The following is a 25,700-nucleotide window of genomic DNA, read 5'->3' as shown; positions in this document are numbered from 1 at the left end:
TTTTGTTTGTTTTTGGATGTAGTACTGGGATGTTAGGATATACACAAGTGACGCACTAAAGAGAATCTGATATTGTGCTTAAAGAGATAGTTCACCCCAAAATGAAATCTTTGTGATCATTTTTTTCACCCTTCACTTGTTCATAATCCTATTTGAGTTTCGTCCACCTGTTGAAGACAAAAGGAGATATTTTGAAGAATGTTGGTTGATTTCATCAGTATTTTCTTCCTACTATGCAAGTCAATGGATACCATCAAATATCATTCTTCAAAATATCTCAATTTGCGTTCAACAGATAAAAGAAACTCATAAAGGCTTTAAAACCACATGAGGGAGAGTCAATTTTGAGGAGTAATTTTTATTGTTGGGTGAACTACCCCTTAAAGAATACAAAACAGAGGGCAAACTGCTCAAAGCCTCAACTTATCTAGATGTGTGGTGATTTTTTAACATTTATTAAATGACATTCATCCATATTCCTTCAGCTTACTTCCTTATTTATCAGGGGTTGCCACAGCGGAATGACCTGCCAACTATTCCAGCAGGTTTTAAACAGCCGATAACCTTTTAGCTGCAACCCAGTATTGGGGAAACACACATACACACTCATATACACACACACATATACACTAAGGCCAATTTAGTTAATCCAATTCACCTATAGCGCATGTCTTTGGGGACCCAGAGGAAACTCACAGGAAGAACATGCAAACTCCATGTAGAAATGCCAACTGGCCCAGCTGGGAGTCGAACCAGCGACCTTCTTGCTGTGAGGTAACAGTGCAAACCACTGAGCCACCGCTTTTATATGACATTTTAAGCAAAATATCCCTATAGGTTTTGTGTAAGCACTTGAAATCTTCATTTATAATAGTGTGCCTTTAAATAAGAGAGCATTATATATATATGCTAAGGGTTGTAGGTTTTCTATTAGCATTTATGCCTAGTGTTCTCATTTTCCTATTTCAGCTTTCCATGATTTAGTAGAATATACCTGAAATCAACACACAAATATCTTTATATAAGAGAGCAAAGAGCAGTATTCGATGGAGCACAAACAGCCAATCACACGCAGACAAGAGCATGCAGGCATTGTGCAGCTTAATGCCCATGTAATCTTCTCAGATTTCTGATGCTACTTTTACATTTTTTTGAAATGCTTATTATTGCGAATAAACAGGACTCGTCGGATATCTTTCAAGAGAAGGCTGTGATGAATTACTACGAATACAGAGAGGGAGAAGTACAAAAAAGATAGAGTGATGGGGCTACAGACATTAAGGATCAGAGGTAAAGTGTGTGATTTTCAAAGGGGTGTGGCTACCGAGATCAGCAGAGATGATCTCATTGGACATGGGTGGAGCAAAGTGATGAACAGCCTATGGGGTCTCGCAAATCACCGTCTCCACCACGAATGTGTTCTCGAAGTGACGGATTCGGTGACAGTTCTGCGCATCGCGCTTGCTGATACCTGGAAAAGTACAGAGATAACGTATAAATAATGGATACAAATTATTTTTCACTCAGAGATTGTTAGCAAAGTTCACAAATATCAGAAAGTATTGCAAAAGATTAGACCAGTCCACACCAGATTAGATTAGACCAGTCATAAGTGTACTTTTTAGAAAATTGAGATTTATACATCACATGACTACTCTTTCTAATGATGTTTGGTTTGTTAGGATACACTCTCAGAAATAAAAGTACTAAATCTGTCACCGGGGCGGAACCTTTTCAAAATATTTGTTCCTGACAGCTCCTTAAGTGAAGTTTATGTATAAACAAATTTCGAGAGGATCACGTGCTTATGATTGCTAGCGGCTGGATCCGCATTATCCAATTCACTACGCTCCAATCAGATGACTCCTAAACTACTATAAATACCCTGGGTTTCATTCCACTGCTATCTTCGTTTTGAAGAGTCCCCCCTTCCTCCCCTACTCCTCCTTATTAGACGGGTGACACGGTGGCCCAGTCGCCTTACAGCAAGAATGTCTCTGGTTCCTGGCTTTACGAAACTAGCAGACATTTCTGTGTGGAGTTTGCACTTCTCCCCGTGCTCATGTGGGTTTCCCCCGGGTTCCCCGGTTTCCTCCCACCGCCTAAAAACATGCAATTAAGTTAATTGAATAATCTAAATTGGCACCACAGATATGCTTCTAGTACGTAGTTATCTTTAAGAGCAATCCCTTACTGTTCATTGGCTACTACAGCAGGGAGTTCTCGAGATCTACCTGAGCTCAAATTCCCCTCCCGCCTTGCAACGGGAGGGAGCCCTGGGCTCGAGGATCTCATGAGCTCAGGGCTCTCTCCCGGGACAGCATGCCAAACAAGCTTTTATAATTATTCATCAGCTAAGTGTGAACTCTTGAAAGGTACATATTAATACAACTTTGTACAACTTTGTACAACTTTGTACCTCATAAATATATTTGAGGTACAAAAACTAACCTTAAAGGTACAAAAGTACACCCTAATGCTGAGTTTAGATTTTAGTCTCGATTTTGTCTCGTCGACAGGTTTTGAGAAATTGCTGACAAATGCCTGAACTCACAGGCAAATTGTTCACAAAAGTAACAATCACACAGTGTGAACCATCAAAGACGCCATCTGAGAGAATCGCCAATGAGTCGCCGGCACTCGTGAGAAATGTGTTCTGATTGAAAACAACATCAGTGACAACCTACAGCCAATGAGAGAGCAACATCCACTAGTAAAGGGATCTGTAGTAAAGGCTTTTCTCATTATGTAGTTAATAACAAAAGATATACTACATGACCTTGTGTTGTTTTCATGTCACTTCTCGCGTGTGTTTGGTTGTGAGACGTAGTTTGCGGACCGAGACAAAGGTGTCAGCAATTCTTTCTATTGTAAAGTCATGCAGTGTTGAATTCCTGTCACCAATCCATCTTGCAGTGTAAACAAAGCAGCGTGAAGTGCTACCCCAGATAGTCATGCAGTGTGAATCACCTCTGTGGCATGACTACTTTGAAAATAGTGCAGTCTGAACTCATAAAAGCATAAAGGTACCAATGTCCACCTACTGTACTAAAGTGTAACTCTTGAAAAAGTACCACCCCAGAAACAAATTTTGTACCTTTATCCGCTTGTTAAGTCGTGACGTATCGGTTACGTATGAAATACTGTTTCTGGGTCCAAGCCACGACTCTTTTGAATTGAGAAAATGCTTGTTTATGACTATACCTTTTAGTCATATCACACATTAAAGTGAATCTTATATAAAATCATCGTGTCTCAGGACTTGCTGCATCACAGACACCAATATTTTAACAATTTTTTAAAAAGTGAATCACTTTCTGGCCCTCTGATAATAGGCATGAATATATTGTGATCATGATGTTCAAAAGTAGTACATCGCTTTGTAATGTTTATTGAGAACATTTGTTGAGCCTCGCCATACAGTTTGATATGGCGCTTGTACCCAGAAGCCGCTTTGCATTACGTCACACTTAACAAGCGGATTTCTGAGTGTGTAGACCAATATTTGGCTGAGAATAAACTATTTAAGAATCTGATATCTGATAATTTAAAAAAATAAAACTAAATGGTAACACTTTACAATAAGGTTCATTAGTTAATGCATTTACTAACATGAACTAATCATGAACAACACATGTACAGCATTTATTAATCATAATTGAACATTTACTAATGCATTATTAACATTTAAGTCCATGCTTGTTAACATTAGTTAATGCACCATGAGTTAACATGAACTAACAATGAACTACTGTATTTACATTAACTAACGTTAACTAACATGAACAAATACAGTAGTAAATGTATTGTTCATTGTTTGTTCATGTTAGTAAATGCATTAATTAACATTAACTAATGAACCTTATTGTAAAGTGTGACCAACTAAATATTGAGAAAATCACCTTTAAATTGGTCAAAATTAAGTTTTATGGAATGCTTATTTCTCAAAAATTCAGTTTTGATATATTTATAAAAGTAAATTTCCTAAAATAATTGAATCAAGTAATCAGCAGGTAACACACTGAATTTTGAAGTAAAACAGCTGAAAACATATTTTTAAATGTACCACAATAATGTAAATATGAAATTAATATTTATAGAATGCATTTGTTTAGCGTATGGATTAGTGTACACAACATATAAAATACATTAAATGATCACAAAGATCTAACATTTTGAATATAGATTTGTCTTACACATTTTATCATTATATCAACTGCTTGGTACATTCATAAAAATACAGCACCCTTAATGTTTATGATTTTTGTAACCAATAAAGGCCACTTAATTGTAAATACTTTTAAATAAATATTTGTATTTGTTACACTGAAAAAAATTATTCATTGGATTTACAAAATTTTTTTAAGGTAAGTGGTTGCAAACAATTTATATGGGCTGAATTTAATTAATTAATTCAGCCATGTTCAACTTAATTTCCTTCATTTTCTAGTCGGCTTAGTCCCTTTAATAATCCGGGGTCGCCACAGCGAAATGAACCACCAACTTATCCAGCAAGTTTTTACGCAGCGGATGCCCTTTCAGCCGCAACCCATCTCTGGGAAACATCCACACACACATTCACACACACACTCATACACTATGGACAATTGTACTGCATGTTTGAATTGTGGGGGAAACCGGAGCACCTGGAGAAAACCCACGCAAACTCCACACAGAAGCGCGAACTGAGCCGAGGTTCGAACCAGCAACCCATCGACCTTCTTGCTGTGAGGCGTCGGCACTACCTACTGCGCCACTGCCTCGTCCTCAACTTAATTTGTTTGTTTAAATTCAGAACATACAAATCGTTTGCAACCACTAACCTTAAATCAACAATGTACATATTGCACATAAACCATCTAGATGTATATATATATATATATATATATATATATATATATATATATATATATATATATATATATATATATAACTTCATAACTTTTTATTCATTCATTCATCTTCATTTTGGCTTAATATGGGGTCGCCACAGTAGAATGAATCAACAACTTATCCAGCATACGTTTAACATAGTGGATGCGCTTCCAGCTGCAACCCATTATTGAGAAACATTCATCCATACACATTCATTCACACACATACACTACGGACAATTTTAGCGTACCCAATTCACCTGTACTACATGTTGTATACTGTATGTATGTATGCAAGTGTGTATTTATAATGATGCATGTTTGTATGATGTTATGTATATACAATATGTAGCTCCTGAAAACCCAAAAATCATTGTGTGTTTGCGCACATTAGGTGAATAACAAAATCGCCCCAATTTCCCCAAAAGTTTATGGTCGTCATAGATATTATCCTATTATAATTTCACCGAAAAAGCTTCAGGAACCAGGGAGAAGTAGATTGCATGATGCAGGAAGCCATACAGTGGGTGTTGTTCCGCTAATTATCCGCAATGAGCTATTATGCTGGATGTCAATCAGATTTGTATGGCAGCTGTGAAGCTACACTGGATCACAGTTTCCTCCAATCAAGAAGATGAAGAAATTAGAGCGGCAAACGAGAGTATTACCAAATCAGATTCAAAGTTCCAATTGGCCAATTATGCACCGAGATTGATGGTGTACAGGTCAACTAAAAATAGCTCAATTTTGAGGCATTCAGAACTTTAGAAGCTACAAATCTCAGACTTTTAGCTCCAACTACTGATCTGACATGCAGAATACTGTGCTGCTTGGATCATCTTGACAATATTGTGACCTGTACGTGCTTCAGAATTTCAGAAATGCAAAAGCTTTTCTTTGTTTCAGGGATTCACAATATGAAGATTGTTGGTGATATCTATAACTGATTTCTATTTATATTTGGAATATATAGGTCAATAAATTCAAATGTAAATATGTATTTTTCAGAGCTTGATTACAAAAATAAAATGTGAACATATAGGAATCTGAAAGGAAACACCTAGATCAGGGGTGACCAACCCTGTTCCTGGAGAGCCACCTTCCTGCAGATTTCAGTTGCAACCCATATCAAACACACCTGCCTGTAATTATCATGTGGTGTTCAGGTCCTAATTAATTGGTTCAGGTGTGTTTGATATGGGTAGCAACTGAAATCTGCAGGAAGGTGGCTCTCCAGGAACAGGGTTGGCTATCCCTGACCTAGATCTTTCTTCCACCAAAAATAATTTACAGTACAGTCTTTCTGGATGAAAAACTCCTATACTGTTGAAGTGCTGCCTCTAGACCAGTGGTTCTCAACCTGTGGTACGTGTAGTGTACCACTAGTGGTATACGGGCTTCCTTCTAGTGGTATGCGGAGGAATCAAATATGTCATATGTACATGCTACATATATTTTAAAATGTATCAAAAAATATTTATACATGAATATGATGACATAAAGCCTATATTTCTAGGTGGTGATAAATAGGCTACTGTTAATACTTTACAGGAGTACAGGAGGGTTTTTTTACTTTTTAAGAACAGTTACCTATCATTTTTAACTTTTTTTTTGGTTTTTTAATAATTATATTTTCTGGGTTTTCACCTTTATTTTTGATAGGACAGTAGAGAGAACTAACAGGAAAGCATGGGGAGCATAGAGAGAGGGGAAGGACTGGCACAGGACCGCGAGGCGGAATCAAACCCGGGTCGCCACGAGCACTGGAGTGCACGTGTTGACGCACTAATCACTACACCATTGGCGCCAACATCATTTTTAACTTTTAAAGGCACATTTTATGTAAATGTTGATGTTTTTATTATTATTTATGTAAGCATAGTGCAGGGTTAATGTTCAAACTATTTATAATGTTTAAAGGGGCTGACAATACTATTCTTATTCTTATTAATAGGAATTAATCTGCCTCGTTTTTGAACTGTAGAAAGCTGTAGCTGCTTTACTGGGCCTACTACACTACTGTATTTCAATTTTATCTGTCTCATCTATTTTTTTATTCTTATTTTTATAATTCCTATTATTTGTTTTTATTTCTTACACTTGTCTCTTTTATTCCTGTTTATGTAAAACACTTGCCACTGTGTATGAAATTGCCTTGCCTTACTGCTCATTACGGTTATACTTGGAGAGACATTATTTTTTTCTGAGGTAGTACTTGATGAAAAAGGTTTAAGAACCACTGCACTAGACTCTTATAAAATGTGGAAGGCAACAATAAAAACACTAATGAATTGTTTCAGCCTGCGCAAATGACCCAGAGTTTATTGGTTGATAAATAATTTTCTTATCAGGCTGATAATGATAACATTATCAATGAAAGATTTACTGACCAATATAGCCATTAATATATTGTGCGAGTTAAGCCAATAGTTGGATGTAAATCAACCATTTGAGTAGCTGTAATCTGAGGGTTCAAAATAATCAAAATATTGAGAAATTAAGTTCTTAACAATGCATATTACTAAACAAAAAGTAAGTTTGATATATTTACAGTAGAACTGTTACTAAACATCCTCATGTAACATGATATATTGCTAAAAATAAACTGTTGCAGCATAACTACATGTGACACAACAATATTCCACCGACAAGCAATTTGGCTACCTGCACCAAACGCAACACAACACAACAGAAACATTTAAATACTTCAGTCAATCATTTAAACAGTCAATCATTTAAATATCAGCCACTGCACTCCCAACTAAATGGTAAGGGTTCTTATTTAATTAATGCATATTAAACTTATTTAACATTACTAAAAGTACTGGGTGATGATGTTGTTGGTTTGCACTGAGTTACCGCCTTTAATTTTTTAACTGTTTGCTATTTTTTTATGATGGTTGTGCCGAACTGAGCCTGGTTTTTCTCAAGGTATTTTTTCCTTCACTTTCATCAATTGGTGAAGTTTGTTCCTTGCCACTGTCACCACTGGCTTGCTTGGTTTGGGACTTGTGGAGCTGTGCATCGATCGATTTGCAATTGAGTGTTTGAACTTTCAGCAGTGAAATTTAACTACACTGAACTGAACTAAACTCAACTCTGAAAACTGGACTCAAGCTGTTTCAGCTTACTAGAACTTCTATGTGAAGCTGCTTCGACACAATCTACATTGTAAAAGTGCCATAAAAAATAAAGATGAATGAAAAGATGATTTTTTTTAAAGATCTGAGGTAAATAATATGCTGCTGGTTTCAATAGTATGGCAATTAACATCTCAAAAATGGTGTTCAAACTCACATTGTTAGCATCTAACACTCAATAATGTACATAATCTGTTCCTGAGGTGATTAGGGTTTTTTTAGTTTATGCTTTTGTTTTGCTGCAATGTTGTAAAAACAGAAACAGTTTCTAAAACATACATTTAGCATTTGCCATTACATATGGTTATGGCACAAATAGTTTTAGCATGAAAAATATAGCTGTTATCATGTGTTGCAGCACTGCATCGAGTGTAGTTCGGTAGGGGTGTAACGATACACTCAGCTCACAATACGATGTGTATCACGATATAATGTTCACGATTCGATATGTATCACGATATTTGGAATAAAAATTGAAAATTAAACTATAATGCAAATTTTACCAAGTAAACTATTTTTTATGTATTTCTTTTGTTTCAACTTGTTAAACTGATCCTTCTTTAAGAAAATAAATTAAACAGGCCTGTCTCTGGAAAATAAAACAATTTAAAAACTTCTTAAAAATATTAATAAAATGACAGAGACAAAATTAAGAAACAATTTAAGTAAAGGTGCAAAAAAAAGCTTTCTATTCAGTTGAATTTAACAGTAAGAGCTTAAGGCTTTGCTTGGTCACTTGCGTTTTTTGTGTGTGCAAAAAAAAAATCCACATTTCCAGGTATTTAATTCATATTTAATTAAATTCATTTAGAGATATCTCTAATTACAATTGAGACTAGTCAAAACTCATTTAGAGATATCTGCACATATTTTTCAATGGAAGTCAATGGAGGAATATGACTAGTCATAATATATTTGCAGATATCTCCAATCTGATTTCGTACTAGTACAATTGTAATTGCAGATATCTCTAATTGTCATTCTGACTAGTCGAATTATAATTATGACTAGTCAAAATATAATTAGAGATATCACTAAATATATTTATGGATAGTCAGAACAAAGGTTTAAATGCTAAAACGGCTTGCCATACGCGCGCGTCTATCAGTCCGCCTTCTGTAGTAACAGCTCTCGGTCAGCTCACGTCATGTGTGATTTTGCGGCGGGAACATTATATGAAGACAGAATGATATTTTAGGCTGAATTGTACCTTATAAATACAGTATGTGACTCTTTCAACACCATTAGGAGGTATCCCTGTCGCTGTGCAAAGTATGTAAATCACTGTGAAAACTTTAAAACTTAGGATGTTTGACCCAGTATGCGTGTCAAAAAGCGGACGAGTCTAAAGCAATGACTGCACAACCGAAATGTTGCCAGACGTCTGATTTTGAGAGGATGGGCCATCCTCTATTTCAGCTCCACTCATCTTGGTCTGCTAACATTACTGCTGCTGCAATCTGAACTCACGTGCGACAGCAGGTGGAACGTAGCTCACGTGCAAACAGCTCAACTAATAATCATATCGTAATCAAATCGTCAAAACGCCACGATGCATATTGTGACATTTTTGCATCGCAATAAATCGTACAACGATAAATCGTTACACCCCTATAGTCTGGACATGATGACAACGGTTTGTGTAAGGTTTGACAAGTGTAAGGTTTCATGGTCCAGGATCACATATCTTTTTAAACACCATAAAATCAATGCTAGTTTTGTTGTATGATTTCCTGTTCTCTAGATATCAACTTTGAAAATGCCTATTGACTAATTCAAGAGTTTACACTTAGATATTGCTTGATAATAATAGCAGGTTTGGCATGCTGTCCTGGGAGAGAACCCTCAGCTCAGAGATAATTGAGCCAAGGGCTTATGGCTGGTCAATGAGCATGTAAGGGGATACGAGATCAGGTAGTTCAAAATTAGTTTTGAAACTTCATTACATATCAGTTGTCCCTTAACATTATTTACACTAAATAATATCACCAAAATGAACTTACGGCGGCGTGAGGTGCGGCGACGGAGCCTGTACGTATCTTTACCATTACACAGACGGTAAATAAACCGGCCAAGCTGATGCATATTATTAACACGACCAGTCACGACCATCTCTTCCTGCACAATGTACGTCTGGGGGAGGTAAGTCCCTTTCTGTAAAAAAAAAAAAAATAGATAGAAAGGCATCATCATCAAGATATAATTCACACTTCAACTGCTATTATATTCAAACAATAGTAGTACCTTGACGTTAATGAGCAGCTCCCAAAGGTTGCGAGGCGGCATTACAACGGTGGTGTTGAGCTCCGTGACATAACACTTGTCTAAGGCGATGTCATGGTAGGCTGTCAGACCCTTAAAACCCAAACACATTCATAGAATTTAGATAATAACATAAAAGGATGTTGTATTAAATGTGAGTGGGTTTGTAATAATGTATTCATGTGACAATATGTTAGATTTTTAAGGGATAGTTCATCCAAAAATGAAAATTTACAGTTAATTTTCTTAGGCAATTAAAGATGGAGGCAAAACCTCATACTTCAGCTTCTCATCAGACTACTGACCAATCAAATGCTGTCTATTATCCGACATGCGCCACCCCCTTCAAGATTAGTTGACTTTTCTTAATAACAGTGAGTAAACCCGTTGCCTTAATTTTTAAAGTAAGTGAAGTTTCACAAACTAATTTCGAGAGGAGCACGAGATATAAGAATGAGCACGACTGGCTTTTCATCTGAAATCAGTAATAATCCAATCAGAGTAATCCAAGCTTACTATAAATGGATCGTTTTCTCCCTACTACTCTACTTCTACCCCATCTCCTCTTTTTCGTCCCTTTTCTAAGAGGAAGCTCTCAAGACCTACCTGATCTCGGATCCCCTTGTCTGCTTATTGACCGGGTGGGAGCCTTGGGCTCAAGTATCTCAGAGCTCAGGGTTCTCTCCCAGGACACCATGTGAAACCTGCTATAAATGCCAACCATATCTAAGTGGAAAATCTTGAAATGAAATAGCTAACTCAACAGTTCCAAGTTATTCACTTTTTAAGTAAAGTCAACTTGTTGGTTTTTTTAGGCAACGAGTTTGCTCACTTTATTTAAGTAAAGTAAATAAACACTTTTAACAGTACACTCTCACTAGCAGAGCTGTAGTGTAAACAAAATGCTATTGGCTGTTTTTTTAAAGGGAAGGAGCTACTATATGCCTCACCCTCTCTTTATATTTCAGTTTAGATTATGACAAACTTCAAATAAAAAATGCACATTTCGAAGCACGTTATGAGCTGTAAGTTGTCATTTTTGGATTAACTAAACCCCTTTAAGCGTAGATTTACCCTGTGGAAATCATGAATGATGTCAGCAGGGTCTGTGTTGCTGAAGTCGGGCACAGGGACGCTGATTTGCTCGTAGTTTTCCTTCAGATAGATGCCCACATTCTCCTCCACCTCATGGGAACCTCGCAGCGGAGCAGCCACCGAGTCCTCATACACGACGCGGCAGTGGAACCGACTTTGATCCGGAACCTGAATCATCATCACATTAAAGACAGCTAATAATTATAGAGCTAATGCTTTTATTATATCATCTCCTAAACCAAAAACACCGACTGACATTGTTCAAACACAAAAACATAATATGATTATTGTTTTTCATATAATTGTGAAGGTGAAATTAATTCTTAAAATAAATCTCTATCATTTACTAGCGATTATTGTGTACTGAGTGCATTAGTGCCACTTTTTTAGCAGTACTGCATCCAGAAGTGTTTTTCCAATTAGAATTTTTCAATAAAGTGATACAAGTTATACGTTTAAAGTGTTATAAGCCATGAACTTAAACAATCATCCAAACCTTACAAATTTTTGAAACAAAAAAGTATATGGAAATCAAATATAAAGGCAAAGGTACAAAGAAACTTGTCTAATGCTTATTTTGTCTTAGTATATGCCATTATGTTCATTTCTGAAAGACCAACAAACTAAACAAAATCATTTTAAAGGGGATCTATTATGCAAAAATCCCTTTTATATGGGGTTTAAGTACAGTTGTGTGGCAAGAGTGTGTGAATATAGCCAGCTTCTTATTACACAAATGTATTATTTAATTTTTTTATAATCAAACTTTCTACTCTTTATACGTGTCATCATCAAAGGGGGAAATCCACGCCCACTAGTGACAATCTCTACCTCATTAGAATATTTTGTTAGTCTTCCTTTTGAATCTGCCACTATGTAGCACTATGTAGATTTGTAGCTCCGCCCTCTTTTGAAAAGAGCACAATCTAATTTGAATTTAAAGCGACAGTCGCCAAAATGGCACAATTAGGATCAAAGAGTTTCAAAGAGTTGTTAAACATCATTTGTGTAGTATTTTGAGCTAAAACTTTACATAAACACTCATCAGACATCAGAGACTTATTTTACATCTTGAGGAAAATAGGCTTTGAAATAGGCGTTTCTTTATTGGCTGAACAACATTTCTGACGCTGTGTGTTGAGATTTGTCTGTCGGTTAGACCAGTTTATCCAATCAATCACATCATCTGATGTGAAAAGAGTATTTCAACAATAACTGAAGCCACAAAAAGAAGAGGGTCCATTAAACGGCATAACATTTTCGGCCGATAAGGTTTTGGTGGCTGAAAATTCGGTACATGGCTAATATTAACACACTTTTAGATTCCCATTGTTGCACATTTCTGCTGTGTGATTGCTCTTAGATCAATACAGAGTAAAAAAGTCCAGAGCTTATTGTTATTATTGACAAATTTTATCGCAATTCGATGTAATATCATTTATCAGCCCAGCCCTAATTTGTACTATTCAGCGTTTTTATGCAATATCCTAAAATGTGCATAAAAAGATTTGGATTGAAGCATGCACTGAAAAAAATGCTTTTCTTGGGAGATATTGTTTATTTTCTAATTTAAATATCCATAAATTCTTTAAATCAAGAGGCATTTTCAAGACAAGCAAAAACATTAGTTTTATTTCCAGGAATAAGTCAAAATTAAGTGTGTTTTTACTTACTTTTACTCAGGGAAAATAATCTGGCAGTGGAGTAAGTAAAACAATCGTGTTTTCAGTTTGAAATACTTTAACTTTATTTAACTTGTTCTAACCTAACGTTGAGGCGGATGGGCTACATCATCAGAAGACCATACCGGGTAACTTGCTCTTGTTGTTAACTCACTAACTCACTCAATTTCAACTTATTATTTCTGAAAACAAAACAATATTTTTTACTTGTCCAAAAAATAGTTCTTGATTTAAGAATGTTCAGATATTTGGACTAGAAACAACACAAGAACTCTTAGCAAGAAAAGCATTTTATCCAGTGTGGCTAGTGAGACATTTCTATAAATGATTCATTCAGAAACTACAGTAATCACTGCCCTTTTCCATGTAATGAATAACAGTCAGTTTTATACTTCATACTTCTTAGATGACTTCTAGCGCAGGTGAAAAATCAGACAACCAATGAACCAAACCACAGCTATTGAATCATCATTACTGTAAATAAAAAACTAACCGTATGACAAATGAATCACAAAACCCTAAAACATAAGCTCTGTCAGAGTGAACGCATAAACAGGCTCTAATGCAAGCTTATCAGCTAATCAACACTGTGAAATTTAAGCCACTTATACATTTCTGAGCTACCTGAGGAATGATGTAGTAGCGGTAGATATATATCGAAGCATAAATCAGACTGCAGGTGAAGACAATCAGTGCAGTTGTCAGGCAGCAAAGTCCACTCAGAGAGGAGCGCTTCCGTCCAACAGGTAAGACCAGCTCCTCTTCCACCTATACAGAAATACATGTATTTATGTTAAATTAGGGACATTTAAAGGCATTCTATGTAATTTTTGCCACTAGAGGGCACATATTCGCAACAAACAAAGGTGTCATTTGATGACGTCATGACTGAGTGTGGAATCATGGGAGTTGTGGTCCTCATTACATGCAGGATTCCTGCAGAAATAATGTTGATGGATGAGCTAATGTATTCCAATTTTAAAGTATTCAATATTGATATTGCAATGTGCAAATCTGCAATAGTTACATGGCAGGGTTTGCAACGTTGAGTTGGCATTATAATAACCAGGAATCGATCTAATAGAGTAAAATATGTTCATTTGGATATGTTTTTAAGATATAAAGCAAATTTAAACCAAGAACTTCTAAAGTTTACAAATTTGGCATAGATTAATAATTATTTATACAATGAAGACAATACAGTGTTGATTAATATACAATTTATGTTCTTTAATGCTGTTAGACTTCACAGAAAACCATAAATAACAAAACAATTCATTCATGTTCTGATGTATTCATCTGGGCTTGCAAATTGTTGGTTAAGTTTTATGCAGATGTATGAATTATTTTTAAGTAAAGTTATTTAGGTCATATTTTGTGAAATTATGACCTAAATAATATTATTATATTATAAAATTATATTTTGTGAATTTTTTCCAATTTCTTGCAGCACTAGATATTAAAGCATCTTTGGTGTTTATATAACCCAATAAAACCAAACTGAAAATCAAGGATGTGTGATGTTATCAGCATGGCTACACAATGACGCCGTCCTCCTCACTAGTAAAAATTGCTTATTTCTCTGGATTTGAACATTTTTCGAAACATTTGGGATAATAAAAATATTTTAGTCTGCAAAATATGTAACGGTTGTCATGTTTTTCGTTAATATTTTAATGAAATATTAATTGTGCCAGTGCTGTCGCCTCACAGCAATAAGGTCGCTGGTTTGAGCCTAAGCTCAGTTGGCGTTTCTGTGTGGAGTTTGCATGTTCTCCCTGCGTTCGCGTGGGTTACCTCCGGGTGCTCTGGTTTCCCCCACAGTTCAAAGACATGCGGCACAGGTGAATTTGGTAGGCTAAATTGTCCTTATTGTTTGAGTGTGTGAATGTGTGTGTGGATGTTTCCCAGAGACGGGTTGCGGCTGGAAGGTCATCCGTTGCATAAAACATGTGCTGGATAAGTTGGCGGTTCATTCCGCTGTGGCGACCCAGGATTAATAAAGGGACTAAGCTGACAAGAAAATGAATAAATGAACGATTAATTGTGCCTTCCCACATAGAAATCTGATATGGCAATTGATTACATAAAAAGTTCAAAATATTTCATATATGCAACATTTATGTATATAAGATTATTTATAATATATATATGATTATGTATGTGTGTGTGTGTGTGTTTATACATATATAACCATTAGTATTACAATTATGGACAAAAAGATTCAAATAATAGCTGTAATGTTATACATATGTACATATGGCATGTAGACATGATTAAGACGATCTGCTGCATTTCAAACAGAGCATCAAAATGGGGAAAAAAAAGGTGATTTAAGTGACTTTTAACGTGCCATGGTTGTTGGTGCCAGACGGGCTGGTCAGAGTATTTCAGAAACTGCTGATCTACTGGGATTTTCATGCACAACCATCTCTAGGGTTTACAGAGAAGGGTCAGAAAAAGAGAATATATCCAGTGATTGGCAGTTCTCTGGGCGCAAATGCCTTCTTGATGTCAAAGGTCAGAGGAGTATGGCCAGACTAGTTCGAGCTGATAGAAAGGCAACAGTAACTCAAATAACCATATTTTTTTGGCACACTTTGGGCCCATTAGTACCAACTGAGCATTGTTTCAACGCCACAGCCTACCTGAGTATGGTTGCTGACTATGTCCATTCCTTTATAACCACAGTGTACCCATCTTCTGATGGCTACTTCCAGCAGGACAATGCGCAATGTCATTAAGCGCAAATAATATCAGACTGGTTTCATGAACATGACAATGAGTTCACTGTACTCAAATGGCCTCCACAGTCACCAGATCTCAATCCAATAGAGCACCTTTGGCATGTGGTGGAATGGGAGATTTGCATCTTGGATGTGCAGCCAACAAATCTGCAGCAACTGCGTGATGCTATCATGTCAATATGGAGCAAAATCTTAGAGGAAAATTTCCAGTACCTTGTTGAATCTATGCCACGAAGGATTAAGGCAGTTCTGAAGGCAAAAGAGGGTCCAGCCCGGTACTAGTAAGATGAAATTAATAAAGTGGCCGGCGGGTGAATATGTATATAATTATACCTAATATATCTAAACATAGATGTACATATCTAAAATTCCAATGGTTGAAAAAATAAAATAAAATGGCCATACATGCAATGTTTCGAAATATATGTTGCCTATATGACTTACATTTTATACTTGTGAAATCCAAACATGAACTTCCATGTTATATATGCAATATGCATCTATTTAGTTTTCTATATGGGTCTAAAAAAAGCACATTTTAATTACCACAACCTAATTTGAGTGTGGATTTAGCTGCTTTATGAAGACGTCTTCATTATTAGCTCCTCCCATAGGTCTTCACAAAGTAGGTCATTTCAGGTTGCTTCTTCGCAGGGACATTCGTTCCTCAGCAAGATGGCAAAACCACACACACACACTGCAGTAATAAACTCATCATGTCCTCAATACTGTGCCACTTTCAGTATGATCACCCACACGCTGCGAGACGTGCTACAATCAGCATTACATTCACTTGTATCCCATCCAGCCAAGAATGGATTATTCATTGCTCGTACTACAGAAGGAAATTATTAGATGTGAGATGCTGATAGGCAATGACTAATAACGCCCCCAGTCTTGCAACCCATCTGCCATCTGAACGGCACATGGCCTGAGATGGCCCTATTCTTATACACACACACACACACACACACACACACACACACACACACACACACACACACACACAAAGCACATTTGGATTAATATCAGGATGGAGATTTCCTTTTGACTCACTTTCAGATATTTAGATTTGAGATATTTAAAATGCACTCTGCCAATACTGACTCCACGCACACACTTTTTACTAACATTTGTTATTGTTCAGTTTTGGCTCCCAGTTATTGGATATTGTTAAGCTATTTATATGTATATATGCTCTAAAAGTAATGTTCAGATGTTGTGTTTTTATATTGTATATTTTAGGGATAGTTCACCCAAAAAATGAAAACTTCCTCATCATTTATTCCTTTTCCTTCAGCTTAGTCCCTTATTTATCAGAATTCACCACAGTGGAATGAACCACCAACTATTTTAACATATGTTTTACGCAGCGGATGCCCTTCCAGCCACAACCCAGTACTGGGAAACATCCATACACACTATGGCTAATATGGTTTACCCAATTCACCTATTGCGCACTCGGAGGAAACCCATGCCAACACGGGCAGAACATGCAAACACCACACAGAAATGCTAACTGGCCCAGCCCCGACTCTAACCAGCGATCTTCTTGCTGTGAGGTAACAGTGCTAAACACTGCAACTGTATCTGGATGCAGCCTTTATGATGCAAGCTCAGAGATGCAATGTCAGACACAAGGCACTCAATGGAGCTACTTCTGTGTATATATGTTTATGTCGTGTATGATGTGTATATTATGTGTAAGACTTCACTGTGGACAGCAAAGTAAGAATTTCATTGTACAGGAAAACATGTTTCCTTACTGTGCACATGATAATAAACAAATTGAATTGAATTAAATAGCGATGTCACTGTGACGTAGAGATCTGCGCAGGACTAAATTTTGAATCCTGCTCCTGCTCCTGCCCGCTCCCGCCAGGTTTTAGCCCGAACCTGACCGCTCCCGCTTATATTCAGCATTTGTTTTCCCGCTGCCTGTCCCTCCCCGTTTTCTACCCATCATGCCCGTTTCTGCAAAAGAGGGGGTTAACAGCAAAACCGAAAACAACCCAGCTATACAGAGTCCAGATAGCCTATAACAAGCTGTCTGTATGAACACACACATAAGCACCAAGCAAGTGACACACACACATAGGCATCTCGCTCTCTCTCTCATTCACACACTCACACAGCAACAAATGAGCTAAATGCAGAATCACGCTGTCTTATTCACACACATATATGCGAGCTTGCTCGCTCGGGAGTCAGGAGTGATTTTGTTAGACCGCCCGCTCCCATCCAAAATTAAACTAGTTACCGACCGCTCCCGCTCTTTATTCAAAAATTTATTATTCCCGTGCCGCAGAAATCTGGTTGGCTCCCGCAGTACAGCCACAGGAATGCAGACCTCTACTGTGACGGGTAGGGTTAGGGGTGAGGTTAGGTTAGGTGAGCCCATTCAAAATCATTGCATGCAGCTCAGATTGCATCTGCACCGAGTCTGCAGCCAGACGCCTCTCAAACACTGAGCCGAAATGTCGCCTCAATATTTACTCATACTTAAATAATTTTGTATGTTTATGGATTTATGTCTTCTGTTGAACACAAAATGTTGGAAACCAGCAGCCATTGACATCCACAGTAGGAACAAAAAATAGTGGAAGCCAATGAGTGTTTTTTCCCCTCAACATTGTTTGGTATGTCTTCTTTTGTGTAAAAAAAAAAAAAAAGTCAAAGAGGCTTGTAAAAAGTGTAGGGTGAGTAAATGATGGCAGAATGTTCATTTTAGGGTGAGCTGTCTCTTTAAATGTTTCGTTTTACAAAAATGATGACATTGTTTGAACGTTCTTTGTTAAAAAAAAAAAAACAATAGATTAAATTTAAGCAAAACATTTTTACACCATTCCATAAGCAATATATAAACAACATTTTTGTGTCAACATTATTAATGACCAGATACATTTTAACCGGAAATTCTGTTATGGATTGCACATAACTTTGAGAAGACATCATCAGAATGAACATTTGCTAATTGCATAGTAGAAAAATGTGAATAATATTACAAAGGGAATTATTACAGATGCTAATGATCACAAAATTACACATTAAACTGATAAGTTGTTTTATTGGGGAGGATACACTGCAAAAAAAATGTTTTTCTTACTTAGATTTGTTGTCTTCTTTCTATAGTTCAAATATCTAAACATTCTTCAGGAAGAGTTTTCTAGGCAAGCAAAACATATTGTCTTGGTTTCAGAAATAATGAGCCAAAATAAAGTGAGTTTTTCCTTAAAACAAGCAAACTAATCTGCCAATGAGGTAAGCAAATGATTGTGTTTTTCCTTTTGACATAACATTATTTTGCTCACCCCATTGGCAGATTATTTTTCTTGTTTTAAGGAAAAAAAAAAATATATATATATATACACGCACACTCTACTTTTAGTACCAGAGTGATAATAAACAGCTAAAGCTCACTGAAGTCATTCTCCTCACCGTAGCCATCTGCCATTTTGTCTGTTGGATTAGTGTCTGTGTGTGTTTTTCTGTAGCTTATACACATAAACCTGTGCTGCACTATGCCAAATTTGATCCCGTTATTATAAGCTACTAAAAATAAAGGCTGAAATATCCACAATAAAAATCTACACATTCATTATTAAAATAATTATTCTTTTTGATTAAATCCTAAATCCACAGCAATATATTTTAATCTGTTTATTGTAATTATGCTAATATTAAATGTTTACTCCATCACTTTATAAATCAATAAGCAGTTTTAGGGAAACATGACAATAACGCATCCATATTGAGCACGTAGATAAAGTGAACACTATGTGCCGGAGATAGTATAAATATGCATGCTATGTGATGTGATGTTGTTGGTGCAGGTGCTGCAGCATCCATGTCCTCATGTTATGAAACCAAAGGACACTATTCTCGATAACAAGGGGGAAACACAGCTGTAAACGCATAATAAGTGTTTGATGGAGCATTATCAATAGCTAGATCATATATCAGCCCACCAATGACGTGATTGATGGTTTACCATGGATGTTCTTTCCTTTCCGGCTTTCATTCGGGTTTTCAACCGCTTTTTTCCGTGACATTTCGGATGAAGCACACAAAAAGCGAAACTTACGTGTGAATGCGGTATGAATATTTGAGTTTTATCTCCATCACCACCCTCTTTCTCGGCTTTTTGTCCTGTGATGGGCTGAAAGCTGATCTTCACCATGATGAAGGAATAAACCGCTGTTTTGTTTTGTTTTTAGCGCGAACGCAGATCCTTTCCCCCCGAGCCTTTTGAAACAATATTTGCCGTTCGTTACAATAGACCGGAAGAATATATTATTTATTTATAGAATTGTACATTTAAAAAAACGGTCTTAAAGTCACAGTGCTAGCGACGCTGGCGATGATGCGCGCGACCCAGAAAGAGCAAGCGCGCACACGTTTTGTATACATCATATGGAGATGTACGTGAGCGCATTGCTTTAGAAGATTTGTAGTGTGTTTATTATGTTAACATTTGCTTTTGGGAAACAAAGAGGGGTCAGTTGAAGTGGCATTTAAATGTTATAGGTGTCTATAGATTATAAATATCTATATAACATTTAACTTTATTGATGTTAAATGTACAATGTCTATCTATCTATCTATCTATCTATCTATCTATCTATCTATCTATCTATCTATCTATCTATCTATCTATCTGTCTGTCTGTCTGTCTGTCTGTCTGTCTGTCTGTCTGTCTGTCTGTCTGTCTGTCTGTCTGTCTGTCTGTCTGTCTGTCTGTCTGTCTGTCTGTCTGCCTGTCTGTCTCCTCATTAAAAATACTATAGTAATTTATCGTTAATTCAATGGTTGTTTCGAACCATACCTCAATTTATTTGTGTATTATAGAGTTTACAACTTTTTAATGAATGCTACCACATACTTTAGGCTAGAATTAGCTAAAGTAAACTGATAAACTGTAATAAATACTGTAGTAGGCCTACTTTAAATTTTACTACAGGAAACAGTGGTGTATTGTAGGATAACATACCTTTTGGTTGTTAAAATCTACAGTATTCAGTCATTTGATTATATTACTATAGTTACTGTGTCTATTCACATGAAAAAAATACTTTATAGTAAATTCTACTGATTTTGAACCATACTATTCGTGTATTAATCATACTATGCTATTATTATTATAACACTATTATATTTATTATAATATAATATACACTCACCGGCCACTTTTTTAGGTATGCTTTACAAGTACCGGGTTGGACCCCCTTTTGCGCTGATCCTTTGTGGCATAAATTCAACAAGGTACTGGAAATATTCCTCAGAGATTTTAATCCATATTGAAATGACAGCATCCCGCAGTTGCTGCAGATTTGTCGGCAGCACATCCATGATGTGAATCTCCTGTTCAACTACATCCCAAAGGTGCTTTATTGGATTGAGCTCTGGTGACTGGGGAGGCCATTTGAGCACAGTTAACTCATACTCAAGAATTTGCGCTTTTTGACATGGCGTGTTATCCTGCTGGAAGTAGCCATCAGAAGATGAGTACACTGTGGTTATAAACGGATGGACATATTCAGAAACACAGAATGACACAATGCTCAATTGGTACTAATGGGCCCAAAGTGTGCCAAAAAATATCCCCCACACTATTATACCACAACCAGCCTGAACCATTGAAACAAGGCAGGATGGATTCATGCTTTCATGTTGTTGATGCCAAAATCTGACTCTACCATGCGAATGTCGCAGCAGAAATCAAGACTCAACTGACATTTTTCCAATCATCTATTATCCAATTTTGGTGAGTCTGTGCAATTGTAACCTCAGTTTCCTGTTATTAGCTTACAGGAGTGGCACCCGGTGTGGTCTCCTGCTGATGTAGCGCATCTGACTCAAGGTTGGACGTGTTATGCATTCAGAGATGCTCTTCTGCATACTTTGGTTGTAACAAGTGGTTTTTGAGCTACTGTTGCCTTTCTATCAGCTCGAACCAGTCTAGCCATTCTCCTCTGACATCAACTAGGCATTTGCGCCCACAAAACTGCAGCTCATTGGATATTGTTGCATTAACGTACCTAATAAAGTGGCCACTGAGTGTATATTATACTGTATATATTAGTTTACAACTCTGCAAACGAATGCTAAAGGATACTGTAGTATTAATGATAGTAAACTGATAAACTGTAATAAAACACTGTAGTATACAGTATTTTATTTAATAGTGTAGTATTAGTATTTAACATCTATCTAGCTGTCTGTCTATCTATCTATCCATCCATCCATCCATCCATCCATCCATCCATCCATCCATCCATCCATCCATCCATCCATCCATCCATCCATCCATCCATCCATCCATCCATCCATCCATCCATCCATCCATCCATCTATCCATCTATCTATCTATCTATCTATCTATCTATCTATCTATCTATCTATCTATCTATCTATCTATCTATCTATCTATCTATCTATCTATCCATTTAACACTATCCATCTTTAGTGATTAACACTACAGTTACCCAAACAAAGACAGTAGAAACAAGTATTTTTATTCCAAACTTTATTTCCAACTGTTAGTCTGTCTACAAACTGACATTTCAGATGAAACTCCATCATTTCTGCGCCCAAGTGTTATTACTCAGGCCAGCTCTACATAGGTTAAATTGGACCATTTAATTGAAACAGACAGCAGGCCAAGAGGTTTCCAGCCGGTCCGTTAAAGACGTCCATGCTTAATCTAAAGGCTGCGAAATACAAACATGCACTGATATGCAAGATAGGTTTACTAATTCTCAGAATTCTTAATGCTCGGCCAGTTACCATGTCAGGCATACAAGATGACTGTGATTGGCTGCTGTTACAAGTGCCAACCAATGAAAGAGTCTAGTCTGTTGTAAAATCGCAGCTTATGGTGAGTTGCCCGTCACCATATAAACAGGATAAGCAGAGACTCAAATATGAGGAAAACTGTTTAAGCTACGCAGTTTCATTGCATTCATCACTAAAATAAAATACTGTTATAGACATATATTAATCCCTGTATTTCTGACCAGAACTGTAAACATTCTGCAGAACATCTATGAGTAAAGTTCTGCATTAAAAGTAACATTATGCATTCAAAATGAAGGGGTTTATGGCAGACGATTGTGGCTGGCTGGTGAGTAAAAGCAGTCATAACCTGAAAATGATCAACCAAAACCCTGCACTTTCAATTTTAGGTGTTTTTTTTAGACGTGGGGTAAGCTTAGATTAAAAAGAAAAACCCCTGGAGCAAGTACCAGATGCTATAAAACAAACCTAAAAAAAACATTCACAGAGTGTGAGTGAGCTTGAGCCGCTCGTCTACATCCAACCGTTTCAGATTCAACTCCAGCTATAGTAACATCTCACAATGGATTAGTTAATTTTATCCCCAAAATAAAAGGTACAGTAAGAAAGATGATACAGTAAGTGGGCTGGTATATTAAGTAAAATCACACAAAACCAGTAAAGAACACCTCACCTCCAAATTCAAGAGAAAGAATATCGTTAAATGTTTGTACAATCTCTTTGTGCAAACATTTTGATTTAAATATGATTGCATTGTAATTATTTTAGAAAAAGTGATCATCAAAAAAATCATCATTTATTGTAACTCATGTGGTTTTAAACCTCAATGGGTCTGTTTGTTTCTTTTGAACACAAAAGAAGATATTTTGAAGAATGCTAGTTGCTGACATCCATTTATGGACTTCCGTACTTGGAATCAATGGGTACCAGCAACCAACATTCTTCAAAATATCTTCCTTTGTGTTACACAGAATATCAAACAATCCAAATAAGTTTTGAAAAACAGAGTAAATGATTACAACTGCATTGTAATTAATAAAAAAAATAATAATAACAACAACAACAATAGTAATAAGCTTAAAGGGATAGTTCACCGAAAAATTTAAATGACCTCATCATTTGTTGTCACTTGTGTGGTTTTAAACCTTTAAGTTTCTCTATTCTGTTATACACAAAAGAAGATATTTTGCAGAATGCTGGATGCTCGCCCATTTATTGACTTCCATACCTGGAATGAATGGGTACCAGCAGCCAACATTCTTCAAAATATCTTCCTTTGCGTGTCAACAGAATAATAAAAAAATCCAAATTGGTTCTGAACAACAGTGAGTAAATGATTACTATTGCATTGTAATTAATAATAATAACAATAAGCTTAAAGGGATAGTTCATCCAAAAAATGAAAATTACCTCATCATTTATTGTCACTCATGTGGTTGAGCTTTTATGAGTTTCTTTGTTCTGTTGAACACAAAGGAAGATATATTGCATAATGCTGGTTGCTCACACCCTTTTATTGACTTCCTTTCCTGGAATCAATGGGTACCAGCAACCAACATTCTTCAAATTATCTTCCTTTGCGGTCAACAGATTGATATAAAAAAATCCAAATAGATTCTTAACAACAGCGAGTAAATGATTATAACTGCATTGTAATTAATAAAAAATATCAATAATAATAGTAATAATAAGCTTAAAGGGATGGTTAACTCCAAAAAAAAAAAAAAGAAGAAAATCATTTATTGTCACTCGTGTGGTTTTAAACCTTTGAGTTTTTTTCTTCTGTTAAAGATATTTTGCAGAATGCTAGTTGCTCACACCCTTTTATTGACTTCCATACCTGGAATCAATGGGTACCAACAGCAACATTCTTCAAAATATCTTCCTTTGTGTTCAACAGAAAGATAAAAAATCCAAACAGTTTTTGAACAACGGTGAGTAAACGAATACAACTGCATTATAATTAATAAATAAGCTTAAAGGGATAGTTAACACAAAAAATTTAAATGACCATTACTTATTGTCAGCACAAAAGAAGATATTTTGAAGAATGCTGAATGCTTACACTCTTTTATTGACTTCCATATCTGGAATCAATGGGTACCAGAACCAACATTCTTCAAAATACCTTCATTAGCTTTTCAATACAATAAAATAAAAATTCAAATAGGTTTTGAAGAATGGTGAGTGAATTGCATTGTAATCATATATATATATATATATATATATATATATATATATATATATATATATATATATATATATATATATATATATATATATATATATCCTTAAAGGGATAGTTCACACAAAAAAAAGAAGAAAATGACCTCATCATTTATTGTCACTAATGCAGTTTTAAACCTTTGACTTTCTTTTTTTTTTAACATAAAATAAGATATTTTGAAGAATTTTGGATGCTCACACCCTTTTATTGACTTCCATACTTGAAATCAATGGGTACCAGCAACCAACATTCTTCAAAATATCTTCTTTTGTGTTTCAACAGATAAAAAAAAAAACGTAACTAGGTTTTGAACCACGGCGAATAAATGATTCAGTTAATTTCTTGGTGAACCATCCTTTTATTATCTGAAAAACAATTCTGAAAAGCTAGTATAAAGATTTACTATAGAATCATGATTTAGTTCAAATCAATGTAAATTTTTGATGAGCAGGTCACAAAATATAACATTTCTCTTGATTATGGGGTGACGTGAGGTTTTGTCAGATTCTACTATGCATTCAGCAAATGATCAAAAGCTGACATTAAATGAGAATGTCTAAAAGGTTTGAGTACTAGACAAATACTACACCAGTGGGGTTAGTAACACCGAAAACTAGAATAGACAGATCATAAATTTTAGGGTTACAACCACAGAAAGCAGAATTAACAGCGCCAACTTTCCATTCCACCCATTCAATGCAGTGACTAATAATGATAAACAAAAATGCCAGCGTTAAATCAGAGACGGCGCTAACAAATCAGTATCTAACCTCTCACATTTACTCGTCCACACGTCTCTCGAAATGACTCTGACACAATAAACCGTTACCATGTCTAAGGTGCTAAAACACATCCTACAAAGCCAAAACAAATATGAA

At 36.0% G+C, this 25,700-nt stretch overlaps 1 protein-coding gene across 1 annotated transcript; it reads right to left on the bottom strand.

Annotated features, from left to right (window-relative positions):
* Positions 1–1,146: 1,146 nt before the first annotated feature.
* On the bottom strand, positions 1,147–20,092 carry itm2ca (integral membrane protein 2Ca). Its single transcript, NM_001002549.1, is given in 6 exon segments — positions 1,147–1,471; positions 10,018–10,168; positions 10,259–10,369; positions 11,351–11,539; positions 13,678–13,821; positions 19,885–20,092. Coding segments are annotated over 6 exon segments (783 nt in total). The 5' UTR covers positions 19,981–20,092; the 3' UTR covers positions 1,147–1,379.
* Positions 20,093–25,700: the final 5,608 nt, after the last annotated feature.

Source organism: Danio rerio, chromosome 15, assembly GCF_049306965.1.
Source record: "Danio rerio strain Tuebingen ecotype United States chromosome 15, GRCz12tu, whole genome shotgun sequence".
In the NCBI taxonomy this organism is placed as follows: domain Eukaryota; kingdom Metazoa; phylum Chordata; class Actinopteri; order Cypriniformes; family Danionidae; genus Danio; species Danio rerio.
The sequence above is the reverse complement of the archived record's forward strand: the minus strand, read 5'-3'. Positions and strand labels throughout refer to the sequence as shown.